Genomic DNA, 17,590 nt, shown 5'->3' with positions numbered 1-17,590 from the left:
GAGAGCGAGAAAAGAGAGTGGCAGTACAGAGGCCTTACCATGAGATGAAGGAGGCTGAAGTTCATGAGATGATTTACCATTTACAAGGACAGTTATCTCTTCCCATCTCAACCCTGCTTCAGTCATTTGAATTACCCAGACTCCTTTTGTAAGATACAAACACCAAAGTGAGAATTAAAAGCAGTGGGTAGAGGTGTCTTAATGTAAATCTGTTCAATATGTCACTGTCTTGGCAGACATTTATGTCATTTATGTATTGGTTTTGGTCCACAAAGAAGTACTATTTCTGTAAGAGATGGGGAAAGATGTTAAAGGGCCACAAGAAACATAGATAAAGATTTTGGTAAACAATAGCAAACATAAACTGCTGGGCTTTGGGGGTACAGACAGAGATGGAAGATGGTTAATAAGGATGTAAAACCAATGGTATATCCCCATTTCTTCTGAGGATCTTTCTTAGGTCACCAATGACAAAGTTCTTATAATTTAAAACATAGCCTAGGGTTGACCATGCTGGTCATGATGTTAGAAAAGGCAGTGTTTGCTGTCATCACATGGGGAACCGATATACAATGTACTTTATGAAATGTTGACACTGCTTTCCCTGAGAGTTAGAAGGCATAAGGATGACTAGGAATTTCCTGTGCTGCTATCCTGGGACCACCACTTGTTTTAGTTATTGATCAGTCAATCACCTCTTTCCAAAATCATCTCACTGTTGTTAGATGGTTTTTCCCCCTGACTTTCCGCAGGCCTCCCAGTCATCCTAGGGTATTTCAGCAAGCCTGAAAAGTCCGATTCAAGCATCAACTTGGCAATAAACTGCAAATAAATCAAAGCCAAGTTGAACAAATCAGCTTAACCTTTCAGTTTGATCCCTGAAAAGTCACCTGGGGATTTTCCTTTTGCAACTGTACATTAGTCTTCAGACAATTTCAAAAACAAAGTATTGGAATTGATTTGAGATCAAATATCCTTTAATAAGTTCTTTGCTGAAGGATGGAGGGAAGATAAAAGAAAATTGTCTCTGGATTCCCACAGATAAAGGCAAAGTTCAGGGGTCCCTTTTCTCCATATTCTTGCCAACATTTGTTGTTTCTTGTCTTTTTAATAATAGCCATTCTGACAGATGTGAGGTGGTATCTCATTTTACTTGCATATCCCTGATGATTAGTGATGCTGAGCATCTTTTCATGTGATATGCCTGTTGACCATCTTCCTTGGAAAAATGTCTATTCAGGTCTTCTGCATACCTGAAACTAATATAACATTGTATATCAATTATAATTCACTAAAAAGTGCAAGTTGAATAAATATTTGACCGAAGTATGACTGCTAGATAATTCAAGTGTATTTTATTACATTTAATAAGCACTTAAAATCCAAGTCGTAACTACAGTTGAATGATTGCTTTTGCTTTTAAATGTAAAAGGTAATTTTATATTTAGCTTACATTACATTTTGTTGGTTACATTGTTAATATGACAAAAAATTTATCATTAGCAAGCTATATTAACTATAAAATTTAAAATTAAAATAAATTGAAATATGGAAAAGTAAACAAAACTAAATATGGAAATTATACAGTAGGAAATTGGTTTATTGATATATGTCAACTTGGTTAATATATTCTATTAAATGGTTTGGTGTAATAATCCTAAAATTTCATAATTTTGAGAGTCAAGGGCACAAACAAAAGTTCACATATAGTTTATATTTATAAGAAACAGAAGAGAAAGAATACTAAAATAAACAAAAAGATTATTCATACTTTGATAACTAATTTGATCTTACAATATAACCTAACAACCAAAATTTACCTAACTTAACCTAATTTCATCTAACTCAATCTAATGCCTTACATATTCTATCTATAACCTGTTTTCAGAAGACAATATAATGCCTGATTATTTTTAGGAATTTAGATCGTGAGGAAAAAGTAATGCCATTTTTAAGAACTCTGTTTTATTATTTTTCTATTGTTTTAGCCTTTTTTTCAATCAGTTCCTAGTCCAGGCACAGATTTAGCGGTTTTTAAGAGTTACATTATGCTCATGAATTTTCATCTTAAAATTTTAGTATTTTTAATCTACATATATGTGGGATTCCCTGGTGGCTCAGATGGTAAAGCATCTGCCCGCAATGCAGGAGACCCCGGTTCGATCCCTGGTTCGGGAAGATCCCCTGGAGAAGGAAATGGCAACCCACTCCAATATTCTTGCCTAGAAAATTCCATGGATGGAGGAGCCTGGTGGGCTACAGTCCATCGGATCACAAAGAGTCCTACATGACTGAGTAACTTCACATATCTGAAAGACAAAGGTTAATAAGAGTTTTAACAATTAGCTTACCGCTTTAGAAGTTTTAATTTTTTGTCATTATTTTATGGTTTTTAATCTTTTTTAAATCACTCCCTGGTGCAAGTTCAGCAACTTACAAAATGTGTTTCTGAAATTTTTACTTAAGAAGTCTTAGCATTTTAAAATTATCACATTTCTAAATAATTTTTAAAAATGATTAAAACATATTTTAAGAATACTTTGGTTTTGTTTTGCAGTGCTTCAATTATGTGTGTATTTGTGTGTAGTATGTATGCAGGATATTTATTTTCACTACTTCTTAACTGAGCACGAATCTTTCAAGCTACACCATGCTCAGAAGTTTTGTTTAAGGTTTTAATATTCTTAAATCTATACTTCATTCAATAAATGGTAAGAAATTCTAAAGATGTTTTTGCTGCTTTTGTTGTTTAAGTTGGTCACAAAAAGTTTCTTTGTATATACTTTGAAATATTGATTTTAATTGCTCCTGAAGCAGATGCCAGTTTAGTAACTTCCTAGTTCCATTTTAATTCAAAGCATCATAAGAAAGTTATAGTATCTTTTAAGTTTTAAAAATGCTCAGAAAAGAAAAGTTATAAGTTTTGTGTGTGTGTGTGTTGTTGTTGTTCTTGTCTTCAAAGGAGTTATTTTGCTTTTATTTTTTGCCAATTAGGTCCTGACTTGGGCACAAATGTAGTGGATTTCTACCTGTACTCTAAAATTTTATACAAATAATACAGTAATTTAAAATTTACATATACTCAAATAATAAATAAAATATTAATGCAAGTGTTAGGAATATTTTTGTGGTTTTTATTATTTTACAGTTTTTCTTTTTGTGTGTGTTTGTTTGTTTGCATTGGTTTAGTTTGGTTTATGTATTTTTTTTTTTCAATATATTCCCAACCTGGGCACAAATTGAGCAGCTCTCTGGCTACATTGTGCTCCAAAATTAATATGAAAGCACAAGTAATTTACAGATCTCTGCTCTCTCACTCAAAAAATGATTGATGCAAGTTTTAAGAAAGTTTTTTGTTTTATTCTTATATTTTTGTTATACTTTTGTCTCTTTTGTTTTTTCAATTTGCTTCTGACCTGGGCACAAATACAGCAGCTTTATGGTTGCACTGTGCTTCAAAATTTCACATATGGAATATTTGTAAAAATTAGTCTCCCAAAAGAAAAATAATTGAAAATTCTTAGAGAAAATGTTAATTTCTCTTAGTTTTTTATGAACATTTGTTGTTTTATGTGATTTTCCATTTTGCCCTGTTTCAGGCACATACTTAGCAGCTTTCTGGATTTGACATTTCATATAAAAAATTTAATATAGTATAAAAAAGGAAAAGTTTTTCAAAGCTGACACTGCTGGTAACTGCAAATATGTAAATCCAGTTAATTTTCCATTTCTTCCCAGCAATATTCATACAAACACAACTTATGTTTCTGCTTTTAAAATATATACAATACATTATACTAACTTTTTAAAATTTGATATTTTATTAATAATATTAAACTAAAGTATATTCTTGTACTAAAAAAACTCAATGACAATTCAAAAAGCAAAAAACGACTAGTATATATCAGTAGTAACACAAAAGATTGTTTAAGAAAAAAACCTGAATTTGTTCTATATTTATAGGCCCAAACTAATTACCAAATATTGGAATGGAAATATATTTTTTCAAAGTTTTTAAGTAACCTCTATATCACTGAAGTCAAGGCTACTATTGGCTTATATAATGTGGTACAATGAATTTCCAACCCAGAAGAAGAGTTTGGCAATTCCTTTTGGCTGTTGTAATTAGATGTGACCTATAATTATTGAACAAAACAATATATGTATTACAATAAACATTCAAATAAATGTATCTGACTATATTCAGTACATTAATCTATTCTCAATATCATTAGCTTCAAATTTTTTATTCAAAGCATAGGAAATTCATAGAAGAAACTATATCTGGACCTAAAGAGACTTCTTGTACCTAGAAGGTGGATTCTAGCATTAATTCACCACCATTATGTGTTGTTTGATCACTAACTTCCTCTTGAATAGCTGGAAGGGAAGGCTTTGTGGTCAGAGGTGTTTCAGTCTTAAACAGAGACTCCATCTTGATATGGGTATTGATATAGAAGGACTTCTGAAAGGACTCAAGGGTGAAGTAATAGATGAAAGGGTCAAAGCAACAGTTTAGAGTTGCAAGGCACAAGGTGATTGGATACATAATCTTTGCAAATCTTTCCAACAAGCAATTGGTAATGGCTTGGGAGCGCACCAGGGCATACAGGAAGAGAACAGAGTTATAGGGTACAAAGCATACCACAAAGACTGCCATATGCACTGTGATCATCTTCAGCACTTTTTTCTTATTAGTCCCAATTTGAGACAATGTAGCAGGCTTACGGAGGGTTTTTAGCACCACAGAAGAGCAAGAGACATTCAGTATCAAAGGAATGATAAAACCAACAACTTCAATAAATATGGTTATCTTGGACAGATACGTCTTCCATACACGTTTGGAGAAGCCCTCAAAGCAGGTGGTGGTTGCATTGTTGACATTAGTGGTGGAGAATAAAGAGGCTGAAATACCACCACTGAGGACTAGGATCCAGACTCCAGCACACACAATGGCAGAATTCCTCCTGGTCCTAATGGTACGGGATCGGAAGGGATAGACAATGGCCAGGAAACGATCCACACTAATACAGGTAAGGAAGAGCATGCTCCCATAGATGTTGGTTAGGAATGCAGTCCCAGAGATCTTGCAGAGGGTATCACCAAAAGGCCAGTGGCGGTTGAAATTGTAAAATATTTTGAAAGGTAGAGTGCAGACAAAGAGCAAATCAGAGAGGGCCAAATTGGTGATGAAAATAGCCGTCTCACTTCTCATTTTCATGCGGAAGCAGAAGACAAACAGAGAGGCACTGTTGGTTATCAAACCCAGGATGAATACAACACTGTAGACAGCACCATTCAGATTATACTTGAAAGAATCATCAACAATGCAAGTATTATTGGCAGTAGAATTGCCCAACCTGGGTCTGAGGTTTGAATTTAAATCTTGGAACTGGAAGTCAATGAATCTTCTGTCACCCATGGACTTTTATTCAGGAGGCCTGCAGGCTGCAGGGTTCAGCACTCTGAGACTAAAGACTGGTAGGAAATGTTTTCCTCCTATGGGAAATAAGATTAAATGAGTCATCAAATCTACCTTCAATCCATTTTTGCGGAGTAAAAGATATTCTGTTCACACAGACTGGAAATAACATGCACATTCAGTTTGGTTTAACAAGTACCTTTTGAATACCTACCATATATTAAAAGGTACTACAAGAGTATCTTGCAGGAACAGGAGGGACCACACTCAAGACAGTAAGCACAATACTGTAGCATTGCAATTCACAAGAATAAGGTATTTGTTCCTTCGGAGCCCTAGGCTAGCAAGGGTAGGAATACGGAGACTCTGATAGTTAAAACAATGCTAATACTTGGAAATTGGTATAATTTTTTTTAACTTCTAAAACATGTTTTATTTGATTCCCATAAGAACACCATAAGATAGGCAAGGCAGGAATTTATCACCATGTTGCAGAAGCAAAAGCTGAGGCTTACATAATTTAGAAATACAATGTCAGAATTGGAAGAACATGTAAATGGTATAGTCAGAACCAGAATTCAGGTGTTCTTTTTAAATTCCTAACCAGAGGATTATTAAGCTTCTCTAAATTATATTGTCTACTCTCTGGTATTACTAAACTTCATTGTTGAGTGTTAGTTCTACTGCACAAGACTAAGGGTGGATATGGGACCTCCAGGAAAACCTCTTTTAAAAGTTATAACTAAACTCCTGAATTAAAATGTTGATTCACCTTTTCTTCTAAAATACAGGTTCAGAGAGCAGGAATTCCTCAGTACATTAAAGCTTCTGGCTGAAACTTTTTACACTCCATTACAATGCCTTTATATAGAGAGAATTCAAATGACAATCACAGTGTTTCTCTCCTTTAGATTGTGGTCCCTTATCAGATTGTGGTCCCTTATCAAGGTTCTTTCATGCCATACCTTGAGCCTTGGATATTGTCCTACTCCCTCTCCCACTGCCCATTCCATGAGTTACATTCATGCTTTTAGCTTTTAAAATGGGCCAGGTCAATAAAGCCTTTTCTGGCTAAATACAAGTGAAATATGAAAGGTAGATTTGAGTTGAACAGCCATTCTTGTACGCGTGGAGGTCACTGACTAATTATCTTTGTTGAATATCTGAACCAATGTCGTTCAAAGGTGCATATAGAAATCTTACTAACATGCTCCTAGGTCAACAGCTGCCATTGGAGGACTGTCTTCTGAATGCTCTATAATGCACTGTGAATAAGCTGCAGCTGAATGAATTCTTTTCAATGAAGAGGATATGGAGTGAAAGTAGTCTTTGTTCCTGACATACCCAGTAATGAGTTTGCACATGATTATATTTTAAAATGTGAAAGCCATTTCTCTGAATTGATTCCTCCTTATGTCACTCTTTCTTTCCAGCTCCTGGAACAGAACACAGGGCCTCATATATAACAGAAAAGGGAATGGCAGGAGGAACCTGCCAGAGATATAGAGGTCTGAAGTCACTTCGACCAGTGTTTGGCCTGAGGGAAGAAAACATGATTTGAGAGAAGAAAAAAAAAAAAATTCACTCACTGTAGTGCCTAGAATGAGAGTTGACTTTGGAGAAAACAGAGTGCAAAAAATTACTGGCATTTTTAATAGCTAAAGTTTAAAGTTAAAATTGGAAGTGGGCTGTTTCTGAATTCTCATTTCACGAGCTTTATGGAGTGCCTCCCCTGAGTCTAACACTTCTGTAAGGTCATATTCCTTCTTGGCCATTTCATCTCATATGAAATGGCTCAACTCAAAAGCCAGCTCAACTTTTGCCAGAAGTGACCTTGATATATGAAAGCAGAGTATAGTAAGAATCTTGACAAAGTAAGGTCCAGGAGGAAAAAGAAAGCCAGACACGGAAGAAATAAAAATAGATGGGGAGAGCAGAAGAGGAGATAGGAAAGAAAGTAGCAGAGAAAGAAACATAGAACTGAGAGAAAAGGAAGAATAGAACACACAAAAAAGAAGACCTTGCTGGAGAGAGATCACTATTTCCATCTAATTTGTATTAAGGGCTCAGAAGATAATTACTGTAATTCCATCCTCTCTACCTTGCTTCATCTGACTTCTTCCATTTTTCTCAGAAAAAAAAGTACACAATGACTGCTTAAGGTCAATGAATCTAATCTGAAAAATAAAAACAAAAAGCCAGGAAAAGTTCAGTCAATGGAGTTCAAACCTCACCTTGAGAGCTATAAATCTAAGTTTCTACAGATTGCTTCACCAAGGGGGTGGCAGAAATGAAAACAATGGTAGCTTTCAACTGTTTAAACCACATTACATACTAGTTTACACCCGACATGCATTAGTCTGAAAGTCATTTTTTTTATTGCTGAAAGAAATCAAAATAGTCAAAAATATCCCTCTGACATAATGATAACCCTGTATGCGAGACAGCAAAAGAGACACAGATGTACAGAACAGTCTTTTGGACTCTGTGAGAGAGGGAGAGGGTGGGATGATTTGGGAGAATGGCACTGAAACATGTAGACTATCATACATGAAATGAATCGCCAGTCCAGGTTCGATGCATGATACTGGATGCTTGGGGCTGGTGCACTGAGACGACCCAGAGGGATGGTACGGGGAGGAAGGAGGGAGGGGGGTTCAGGATGGGGAACATATGTATTCCTGTGGCAGATTCATGTTGATGTATGGCAAACCAATACAATATTGTAAAGTAATTAACCTCCAATTAAAATAAATAAATTTATGTTTAAAAAATCACATAATCTAAAGAAATTATGAGACTGAAAAACCCCTAACATTAAAATCAAGCCTAATTCACTATGATCTGCTTGTATTTGCCTTCTACAATAAGTACTGTCAATAAATTTTATTTGGAAAATGCTTTCGTAATAGAAGACTTTCTATATTTGCTCAGAGTCCCTCCAGTCTGCCCACTGGTGATCCCCTTACAGAGCATACTTCTAGCTCACTGGCTCTGTATTATTTTGTACTTCCCAGGATGGCATGTTTCAAATAGCTGAGCTTTGCTCCCCAGTTTTCTATTCAGTTTTATATCTCTCAGAACATATACACTATATCCACAGCAGACAGTCTGCAAATGCCTAGCATTTCTGTTCTTCTGCTTTGCATAACCAAATTCTGTGGGAGAGAAAGGACCAAAGACAATAAGACATTACAGTCCCAATCCTGAAGAGAGAGCATGGGAAAACTGTCACTAAGGCCCTATTCACAGCTTTCCCTTACTCAAACACACAGCACCTTTTGCTGTCTGGCAGAGAGGGTGTGGTGCTAGGATTTAACACAGCACTGGAAGCAAGGAGTTCTATTTCTGATTCAGACATTGGTTCTCTCTGTAACTTGGCTATACAGTTTCTCTTCCTTGTATAAACATTACCTCTGAGCCTCACAGCTGAGGCTAGGAAGATTCAACAGGGTTTTTGAGTAGCTTTATGAGCTTGCCCAGCATTCAGTCCTACCTAACCACAAAGAAATATTACAGGAGTTTTTTCATTCTCCTTCATCTAGCACAGCTGGACACCTATGTCTCTGTCTTTCTTGGTATGCTGAACTTCATATTAGTAACACATCTTCCTCCTAACACCTCCTAACACTCTACTTCAGAAATCTTCCCTTGAATTTTGACCTTAACTACACAATTTTATCATAACAGGACAATCCAGGAATGTGTACCAAAAGGAATATCTTCCCACTGAGCTATGGTTAAAAAAAAAAAAAAATCAGAGAGGCATTTGACTCAAAACTAATTCTGAAGAAAAAATCAATGAAAAAGAGAAACAAGATCTGTTTTCTGACTGGCTTTCCTTTCTTTCCACTGAAATAACCAGTGTTTTTTTAACCACTAGATTTTCCTAAATGGCTAACATATTGTGTACTAAATGGAAGCAAAGGGCCAACACTTGAGCTTCAGATGAGATGAAGAAGAAAAAGAAAAATTAGACTGATACAGTTAATTACATCTTTGACTGTAAGTAGCATTAGACTATTATCTTGTGAGGACCTTTACAGCCAATTATTCTAAACTAATCACCTAGGGGTTCAGAGTGCTGAGTGGATGTATTTTCAGTGACAACAAGCAGGAAACAAGTCACCTGGAGGTTGGCCAAAAAGAAATCTGACCTTCATGAATTTTTAACTTTGACCTACACATATGGAGCCAGTTCAGACAGTTCACAGTAGTGTTCACAATGTTTTTCCTTTATAAAAAATTTCTAATGATAACGAAATATAACATGCTTGGGGTCTTTGGGGCTACTGGAGGAAGTAGAGTTAACCCTTTTTTTCCTGTAAAGATGAATATCTAAATCACTTTACTAAGTGCTAAATTTTCAGATGATATATTGAAAACAAAGGTCTAATTTCTGGCATATTCCCAGTAGCCCAGAAAGGCTGACTTGCTTTTGTTCCATACAGAAGACAATCTGAAATTCAGGGAGGCAAGGCCTTAAAGGAAGAGAATACTCAATTTTCCTTGCTTGGCTCCCTTTTTAATGAGCTTGGGTCAGATCAGAATGCCTCTGATCCCGAGTCATTTCCTCTTTCTACTCTGGTCGAAGCTTCGGAACACTGCCACAATAGTTTTCAGAGGAAGCTGAAACTTATTGGGTCTTTGTCTATAAATATTTAGCAGTGACGCAAACTAAAAAATACAAAAATGTTGCAAAAATATAGATTAAAACTACCCCACTGGAGTAATAGGGAATACGTCCAGATTGCCGTTCCTCAGACGAGTGGCTGCTAACAGAAAAGACTCCTTAAGGAAATCTTCTAGGCCAAGTCACAAGCACAGGTCACAATCAAACACATGGTTTCAATTGATGTTTCTGTGCACTGGTTACTGTTTCATAATAGTTTTCAAAACACAACCTAGCCATATAAAATTACATATGGAGGAAACCATTGGTAAATGTTTCACTCCATAACTGAGCTGGGAAATTCATCTCTACCAGGTTTCATCTCAAATAAGCCTGTGTCAAATGTTTAGATTAATAAGCCTTATTTATTTTATTTTTATCCTCATTTATTGTTTATACAAGAAATATCCTTTTGAAGAAATCTCTTTATGTTAAATTTGGTTCACACTAAGATTGTTATGACTGTTTTGTCCTCCTACTTTATTTGAAATGAGCAGGAAATTGACATATATCCTAATCTGAGCAGTTCTATCCTTGGTGATTAACTTAATTTTTTTTCACCAAAAAATTATTCTAGTCTCTCACTAACCTTTCATCTGATAACACAGTCTAATATTTGAAAAATAATGTGGTTTAGTGCTCAATATGATGGTGTCAAAGAGCTCATCATTCCTACTAAAGCAGAATTTTCCTTAGCAGTAAGTTATAGAGTAAGACAACTGTAGATAAATTGTTCAACCTAATATTATGAAATTGTCTAGAGTCTTGAAACTTAATATCTGATCTTAGCAGAAGCCCCAGACATTTTGAGGAAATTTTTAGGTGTTCCTAAGAGAACCTATTTCCAAATCCTGTGAGGTTCATACATGCCAGCTAGGAATCTGACTTTATTTCACATATTTGAACAAGTAAATTAGCTACCAATTTGCATATCAATTCATCTGAAATACTTGAATACTGATCCTGATAATATGAACAAAAGTCACATCTCCCATTACTAAAGGTATATACCAGTGGCAGAGAAGGCTTAAACCAAAGAATCAATATTTTTCCACCCCAAATCTGCCTGGATTACAATAAACAAATACAATTCTTCCATACATTCTGGATTTTTTAAATCATATAATCTGTAATAAACTGGAAACACTGGTTAGGAAAAAAAAGTTGGAGAATAAAATTAAGAATTTTAGACAGAGTTATTACCAGGACAGTGGTACTCACCACATTAGTTCAAACCAAATTCTGGCACCAATTTTATCCAAGACTTGGTTGATCAATGAACTTTCTGGAGGTACTGTGGTTAGAGATTTCCTCCAGTGGATGCTGTGAAATAGAAATGATCACAATAGCATATCATGGAAAGAACTTTTCAATAAAGCGTATACCAAAATCATAAGGTAAAAAAATTGATTATATGATATGCTGCTGCTGCTAAGTCGCTTCAGTTGTGTCTGACTCTGTGCAACCCCATAGATGGCAGCCCACCAAGCTCCGCTGTCCCCGGGATTCTCCAGGTAAGAACACTGGAGTGGGTTGCCATTTCCTTCTTCAATGCATGAAAATGAAAACTGAAAGTGAAGTCTCTCAGTCGTTCCGACTCTTTGCGACCCCATGGACTATAGCCTACTGGGCTCCTCTGTCCTTGGGATTTTCCAGGCAAGAGTAGTGGAGTGGGTTGCCACTATCTTCTCCAATTATATAATATAAATCAGAGTAAATGAGAGCCAACACATTTAAAAATGGTATATAAATGCTTTCAATTTCATTATTACAGAGTTGCTGATAACATTTTATTTTTGAAACTTGTTACTGCTATGTCATATTTTATTAGTTATATTAACACACATGAAGTCCATGAGTTTATGTAACTTATAATCATTTAAGGATAACTAGTGACAAAAGGCATAAAATACTTCTTCCACTTTGTAAGGTAACTGTTTTTGTTGTTGTTATTCAGTCACTAAGATGTATCTGACTCTTTGTGACCCCATGACTACAGCACGCCAGGCTCCCCTGTCCTTCACTATTTTCTGGAGTTTACTCAGATTACTTTATATTAAAAATAATTGAACAAAGGAGATTTCTTTATTTTGATTGAAGTTGTATTGGTTCTTTGGGTTTTGTTGTTGTTGTTGTTTTTCTGCTTTCTTTTTCCCTGGCAATGACTATTACTATTGAGCAGGAGCCTTGATAGGCGAAGAGAAAAGAAGACTGGAACAACTTGTGGAGACCTTACTGCCTTGTCTCTAACCTGCATCCCTAGTCCAGCTGGATTTCTTCCTTCTCTGAACTGTAGTCATATGAGCAAGTCTTCAATTACTGGATATTAGCACACTGACAGTCACCGCTGCCTCTACTAGGATGTCCTAGGGCAACCTAATATAGCATATCTGTAACATCTTCAAATCACAATTCTACCTAAAATAACTGTATAGAACCAGAAATATTCTGCAATGGTATTCTTACAAGTAGCACTTACTGCCTGTAAAGTGGCAAACTTATACTATCATCACATCTCACTCCTTTCTGAAGGTGGCCTAAACAAAACAAAGTAGACTGCTATGCTTGAACTCTCCTGAAATAATTTTTCTCTAATCTAAAGAAATCAAAACTTAAAAATAAAATCATGAGACAATTTTAAATATATTTGAGATCACCTTAACATTAAGGAGAATCGATTTTCACACTCCTCCAGAGACCAGTGTTCCTAGAAAGAAATTAATATTATTTTATTGGTTTATCTTAAAGAAATAACCATTAACATTTCTTTTATGGCTTTCACAATTGACACAGATTATAAAGAAAAAACTTCTTTTGGTTTAGAATCAAAGAAAACTAAGAAGTTCAAATACCTAGAAGTTTTCATACTTGGTATTAATTCAATGTAGCCACATCCAGCCCCATCACTAGCTAACTGTGTGAGACCAAGTCACAGGCCCCTTCTGGTCCTCAGTTTCTCATTTTCCTCCATCTTTGCCTTGATTATTAGCAGCCTTCAACTGGCGTCATGGCAGTGTGACTTTACTGGCTGTTCCCTCCTATCGGTTGTTTTCACCAGCTCCCATTTGTCACTGCAAATAAAAATTTTAATCCCTCAAAGTCTGAGATAAGGGGAATTAATTTTTATTAGACTCAGTAAAACTACTGCTAATTTATTTTATTTTTAATTGAGGTATAATTGACATATTATTAGTTTAAAGTGTATATCATAATGATGATTTGATTTATATTTGTATGCATTGTGAAATGATTATCACGGTAAGTCTAGTCAATATCCATTACCATACATAGTTTAGATTTAACATCAGAAGTAAATATTATTAATTTTTATCAGAACCTGAGAATCACAGATCAAGCTGGCATTTACATGGTAAAGTCTCCCTGATACCCTCATTTTCCTCCTCTTCTTTCCTCATGCTCATATCAGCCCTAATTGTCTAGGTCTTAATCCTTGACCTATTCTACCTGCTCCCCAGTCACCTCTCTTCAAAATATAAGATTATTGAAATACTTCAGAACATAACTCTAAGGAATCAGTAGATTATTTATCTTATGCTTTGCTCTAATAACCAATCATTTATCTACCAAAAATGGGACTGGATAACCCATGGTAGGTGAATTCCTATTAAGCTCCCAATTTTTAGTACTAATATTCACAAGTACATTATTATGTTTCCTCCTCTCCATTAAAAAGGCCAAGTGTAGACTATACCCAATGACCACATAGACAGAAAAAAGGCAACTACACAATTAATCTTTGACCACACCACAGTAAGGGCAACAATTTTCATTACAGTTTCTGTCAGATGGAACTGAATAAATTAAGCTTTAGCTAAACTTAGCCTATCTCTGTAAGTCATATTCCTAGCCCTCTTTTTAACTTTTGTGAGTATACATCCAGAAAGGCTGGTCTGCTTGTTCCAATAGGGCTTTCATTTGCAACTCCGATTAGCAGGAGATGCTTTAGAGTATAGCCGCCATCAAGTGTATTAGCTGAACTCATCTTTTTCAGCAAAAGCACATTTCATCTGTGGCAAGGCAAAATAATTTACAGTCTATGTTGATGGGATATGTTATTTGAAATTCTGTTCTGAAAAATAAACTTTTCAAAGCCACTGAATAATTTGGAGCTTAGGTTGTTATTGCTGTCTTCTTCATATTAGCTAAGGAAAAAGAAAGTTGGTATAATTTGATAAGGTAGCAAAATGAACAACCCAACTAAGCTCTGAAATATTTTAATCTTAGAATTTGTCTGGTCCTTTCCATAGTGGAATAATAAATTACAGTGCTCAATTTCCTAAAACAAAGTAACTAAAATATAATATTTATCAATTCAACAAAATCTTGTAAGTAAAAAAAAAAATCTTAAAAATATTCAGGATATACAAGAAGAGAAATTTAAATGTTACATTATTGAATTTGTTTGGAAAACAGTAATTAATTTCACATATAAGAGCAAATTCCATTTATGCCAGAATTACTTTTCAATTAAACTGTGTTTCTTCCTTTATGGATTATTCATGAATTATTCAATAAAGCAAATGTCACATTCTCCACCAATCAATTAGGCATCAAAGACATGCTGCTGTATAGTTTTACTAGAAGAAACCTCATCATAATAGAAGCCACATTAGCTCACAATCAATTGTAAACCAAAGAAATATAAAGCTAGCCAAAGAAATTTATAAATTCCTTTACTCTGTGATTTTAAATCAGCTTTTTAGGACAACTGCGTTAACATGAAACAGCCTGAAAATATTGTATCTCTTCCACTAGAACAGTATTACTGCCAAAACAATAGAAAATCCTCTTTTGTAACCATTCAACATGAAGATCCCTGTTCAGCACTTCAGCGTTGTAATCTAATTTCTTTCCCCAAACCCTCAAAGCCTCAGTGCTTCCACTGAAGTTTGTTATGCCATCCCCCACCCCAAACGCCCGAATCAAATCTTTCTCAAAGAGACTTACCCCAAGAAAGAGTGTGCTAGATGAGAGAGTGTGCTCATGCCTGTAGACAATTAGCTAATAAACATGTAAACGGGAAACTCGCACTTTAGAAGTGCATATTTTGATCTATTATTATTTTTTACAGGGAAAGTTTATCCCAGCCCAAAGTAACAGACTCTGGCTGCTGCAGCTTCTTACAGCAAACTGCTCCTTCTGAAAATGTGAGCTTATTTACATTTATCTCTTTCCCTTTGTTAAGGAACGGCCCTCTTGAATGCTGTAGCTGGCATGCCTTTAAAACCGAGACACAAGAAAAGGCCCAAAGTCCGGGCCTGAGCGGAGGGCCTGGGGAACTCTTGGGGGTCTCAATAGGAAATGCTTTTCATTGGATAAGAAGGCATTATTAGGAGCCAAGATCCCGCCCAATCCTCTGTGCTCCACGGTTCCCTCAGTCACCAATCACTGGACTGAAGAAGTTTTTCCTTAAAGAGCATTGCCCAGGAAAAGCAGTTTTCACAGTCAAGAACTGGCGGCTTAAGTGCCACTTCACAATATAAAAAAAATGTCTTCCCTGGGCAATAAATCCTCTGAGAAATCCTGTGTGCCTGTCTTTGCTGCAGGACTGCTATCTTCTCCCATCCCCTTACAATTCTAATGAGGAGGATGAGATGAAACTCCAAACTGGGAGGAGTGTTTCACTTTTGAGCAGCCCATATTTGTTCCAACTTGTTTAAAATAATTGCAATAACAATATTAATAATAATAGGGGCAGGGAAAGGCAAAGTGATTGGTACCATAAATACACTCCTATGCAAAATACACTCCTACCTATGCAAAATTAAATCTCCCACCACCACAATAAAATGAAATTTAATACTATACTCACTTACTTAAGCCAGTGAAGTGCCCTCAGATGGAGATATGCTCGGGTCCCAGAGCTTTAGTACCCACCTTCCATGTACTAGGGAGTGTTCTGTGGCAAAAAGAGGGTCTACACTTTGCTTAAATATCTTCCTGGAAGGACATCTAATTACCACGAGATTTTTCAGAGTTTTGCTAAAAACCAAAATAAATAATACAGATGCGATTTGTTTATAATGAGAACTTATCTTCAACTGTATACCTACTTCCCCCGGGCAAGTTCTTTTCCTATAGGTTTACCACCTTGGTTGCTCACACTGTTTTTTGTGTTTGTTTTTTTTTTTTTCCCTCCTTCTCTCCCTCTCTTTGATTTGAATTTGTTACAGAAATTCATTCACTCATCTGTAACTTCTCACTAATTCTTCCCTTCTGTCAGCTCTCTTCATCCTTCTTTCCTCTATCTCCACTCACTGCCAATGCTACCACCAGCAGCCACCCCTCCCCCTTCTCTGAAATGAAACTGCTGGGCCAGGGACAAGATGCTTTCTTACTCTGGGCAAAGTGGTGTTCCTGGAGAACTGAGGGACTCTCTGACTGCTTTAAAACTTTGGTCTATATAATTAAGTTGCTTCCCAAATAAAGCATGCTTCGTCTTTATTAATTCTGCCTCTTTCTATAGCTCAATTGTGACTTTTCACTGAGTCAAGCTAGCAAGCAAGTGTGAAGCTGATACTAGCCTTATTATTTGTGACTGATTCTAAAAAACACTTTCTCTGTTGTTTTCCTTCTCCCCCACTCCCAGTCTCTGCTCGTTCTGTTCCCCTCTCCACTTATCTCAGGTATGTCTATTTCTGTCAGTTGCAGAATTGGCTATGTCTCCACTCCACAAATGATCATTCACCCACTCTGAGCCTGTATCAGTCCTTGGCATATTTATCAATCTACAAGAGAAAGACATAGTCACTGTACTACAATGCCTCACAGCCTAGCTAGGGACACAAGACACATGAAAGGGTGAGATACCAAAGGAAATTTCAAAAAATATTAAACTCATTATATGGAAAGTAAGTTCTGTAATGGATCAGAGGATGGAGATGAAGTCCCATGGATAAGGCCAGAAGGGCTTCCCAGAAGAAGTGGAATTCAAACTGGACTTTGATAGATAATTGGTGTTTAAATAATACAAGAAAACAAGGAGAAATCTTTTCAGGGGGCCAGATAATAAGTGATCAGATGCAGTGGTGTAGAATAAGATGAGGGGAAAATGAAACTGGTTTGTGAAGAGGAAAAAAAAAAAAAAGTATGATAAGAGCTTTTTTGCCAGATGGCTTAATTGTAGCAACCCGGTGCACCACAATGATTAAAATCAAATTTTAGTCATAGAAAGTGAAAGTGAAAGTCACTCAGTCTTATCCGACTCTTTGCAACCCCATGGACTAATCCATGGAATTCCCCAGGCCAGAATACTGGAGTAGGTGGCCTTTCCCTTCTCTAGGGGATCTTCCTAACCCAGGGATTGAACCCAGGTCTCCTGCATTGCAGGCGGATTTTTTACCAACTGAGCCACAAGGAAATTTTAGTCATGGTCACTGTCTATTTGTCTGTATGATCAGCTCATTATCTTTCTCCCTTTTGGATTAATATTCCTCAGTCTTTCAACTCATCTGCCTTCATTTCTCCTTAAGGTA

At 36.1% G+C, this 17,590-nt stretch overlaps 1 protein-coding gene across 3 annotated transcripts; it reads right to left on the bottom strand.

The window, feature by feature from the left end:
- Positions 1-955: 955 nt before the first annotated feature.
- Positions 956-15,408, bottom strand: LPAR4 (lysophosphatidic acid receptor 4). 3 transcript variants are annotated; one of them, XR_011446154.1, is made up of 5 exons: positions 15,063-15,408; positions 12,752-12,801; positions 11,316-11,417; positions 5,361-5,499; positions 956-1,259 (listed from the first exon to the last, which is right to left on the bottom strand). XR_011446154.1 is itself a non-coding variant. In XM_070290347.1 (4 exons), the coding sequence occupies exon 4, from the start codon at positions 5,420-5,422 to the stop codon at positions 4,310-4,312; it is 1,113 nt and encodes a 370-aa protein (XP_070146448.1). In that variant the 5' UTR covers positions 5,423-5,499; positions 11,316-11,417; positions 12,752-12,801; positions 15,063-15,408; the 3' UTR covers positions 3,804-4,309. The 3 variants fall into 3 exon arrangements, 1 of the variants encoding a protein (XP_070146448.1); XR_011446155.1 differs by lacking the exon at positions 956-1,259 and adding an exon at positions 1,330-2,309; XM_070290347.1 differs by lacking the exon at positions 956-1,259 and having other exon boundaries at positions 3,804-5,499.
- Between the last annotated feature and the right edge of the window lie 2,182 nt (positions 15,409-17,590).

Source organism: Ovis canadensis, chromosome X (genome assembly GCF_042477335.2).
Source record: "Ovis canadensis isolate MfBH-ARS-UI-01 breed Bighorn chromosome X, ARS-UI_OviCan_v2, whole genome shotgun sequence".
In the NCBI taxonomy this organism is placed as follows: Eukaryota; Metazoa; Chordata; class Mammalia; order Artiodactyla; family Bovidae; genus Ovis; species Ovis canadensis.
The sequence above is the reverse complement of the archived record's forward strand: the minus strand, read 5'-3'. Positions and strand labels throughout refer to the sequence as shown.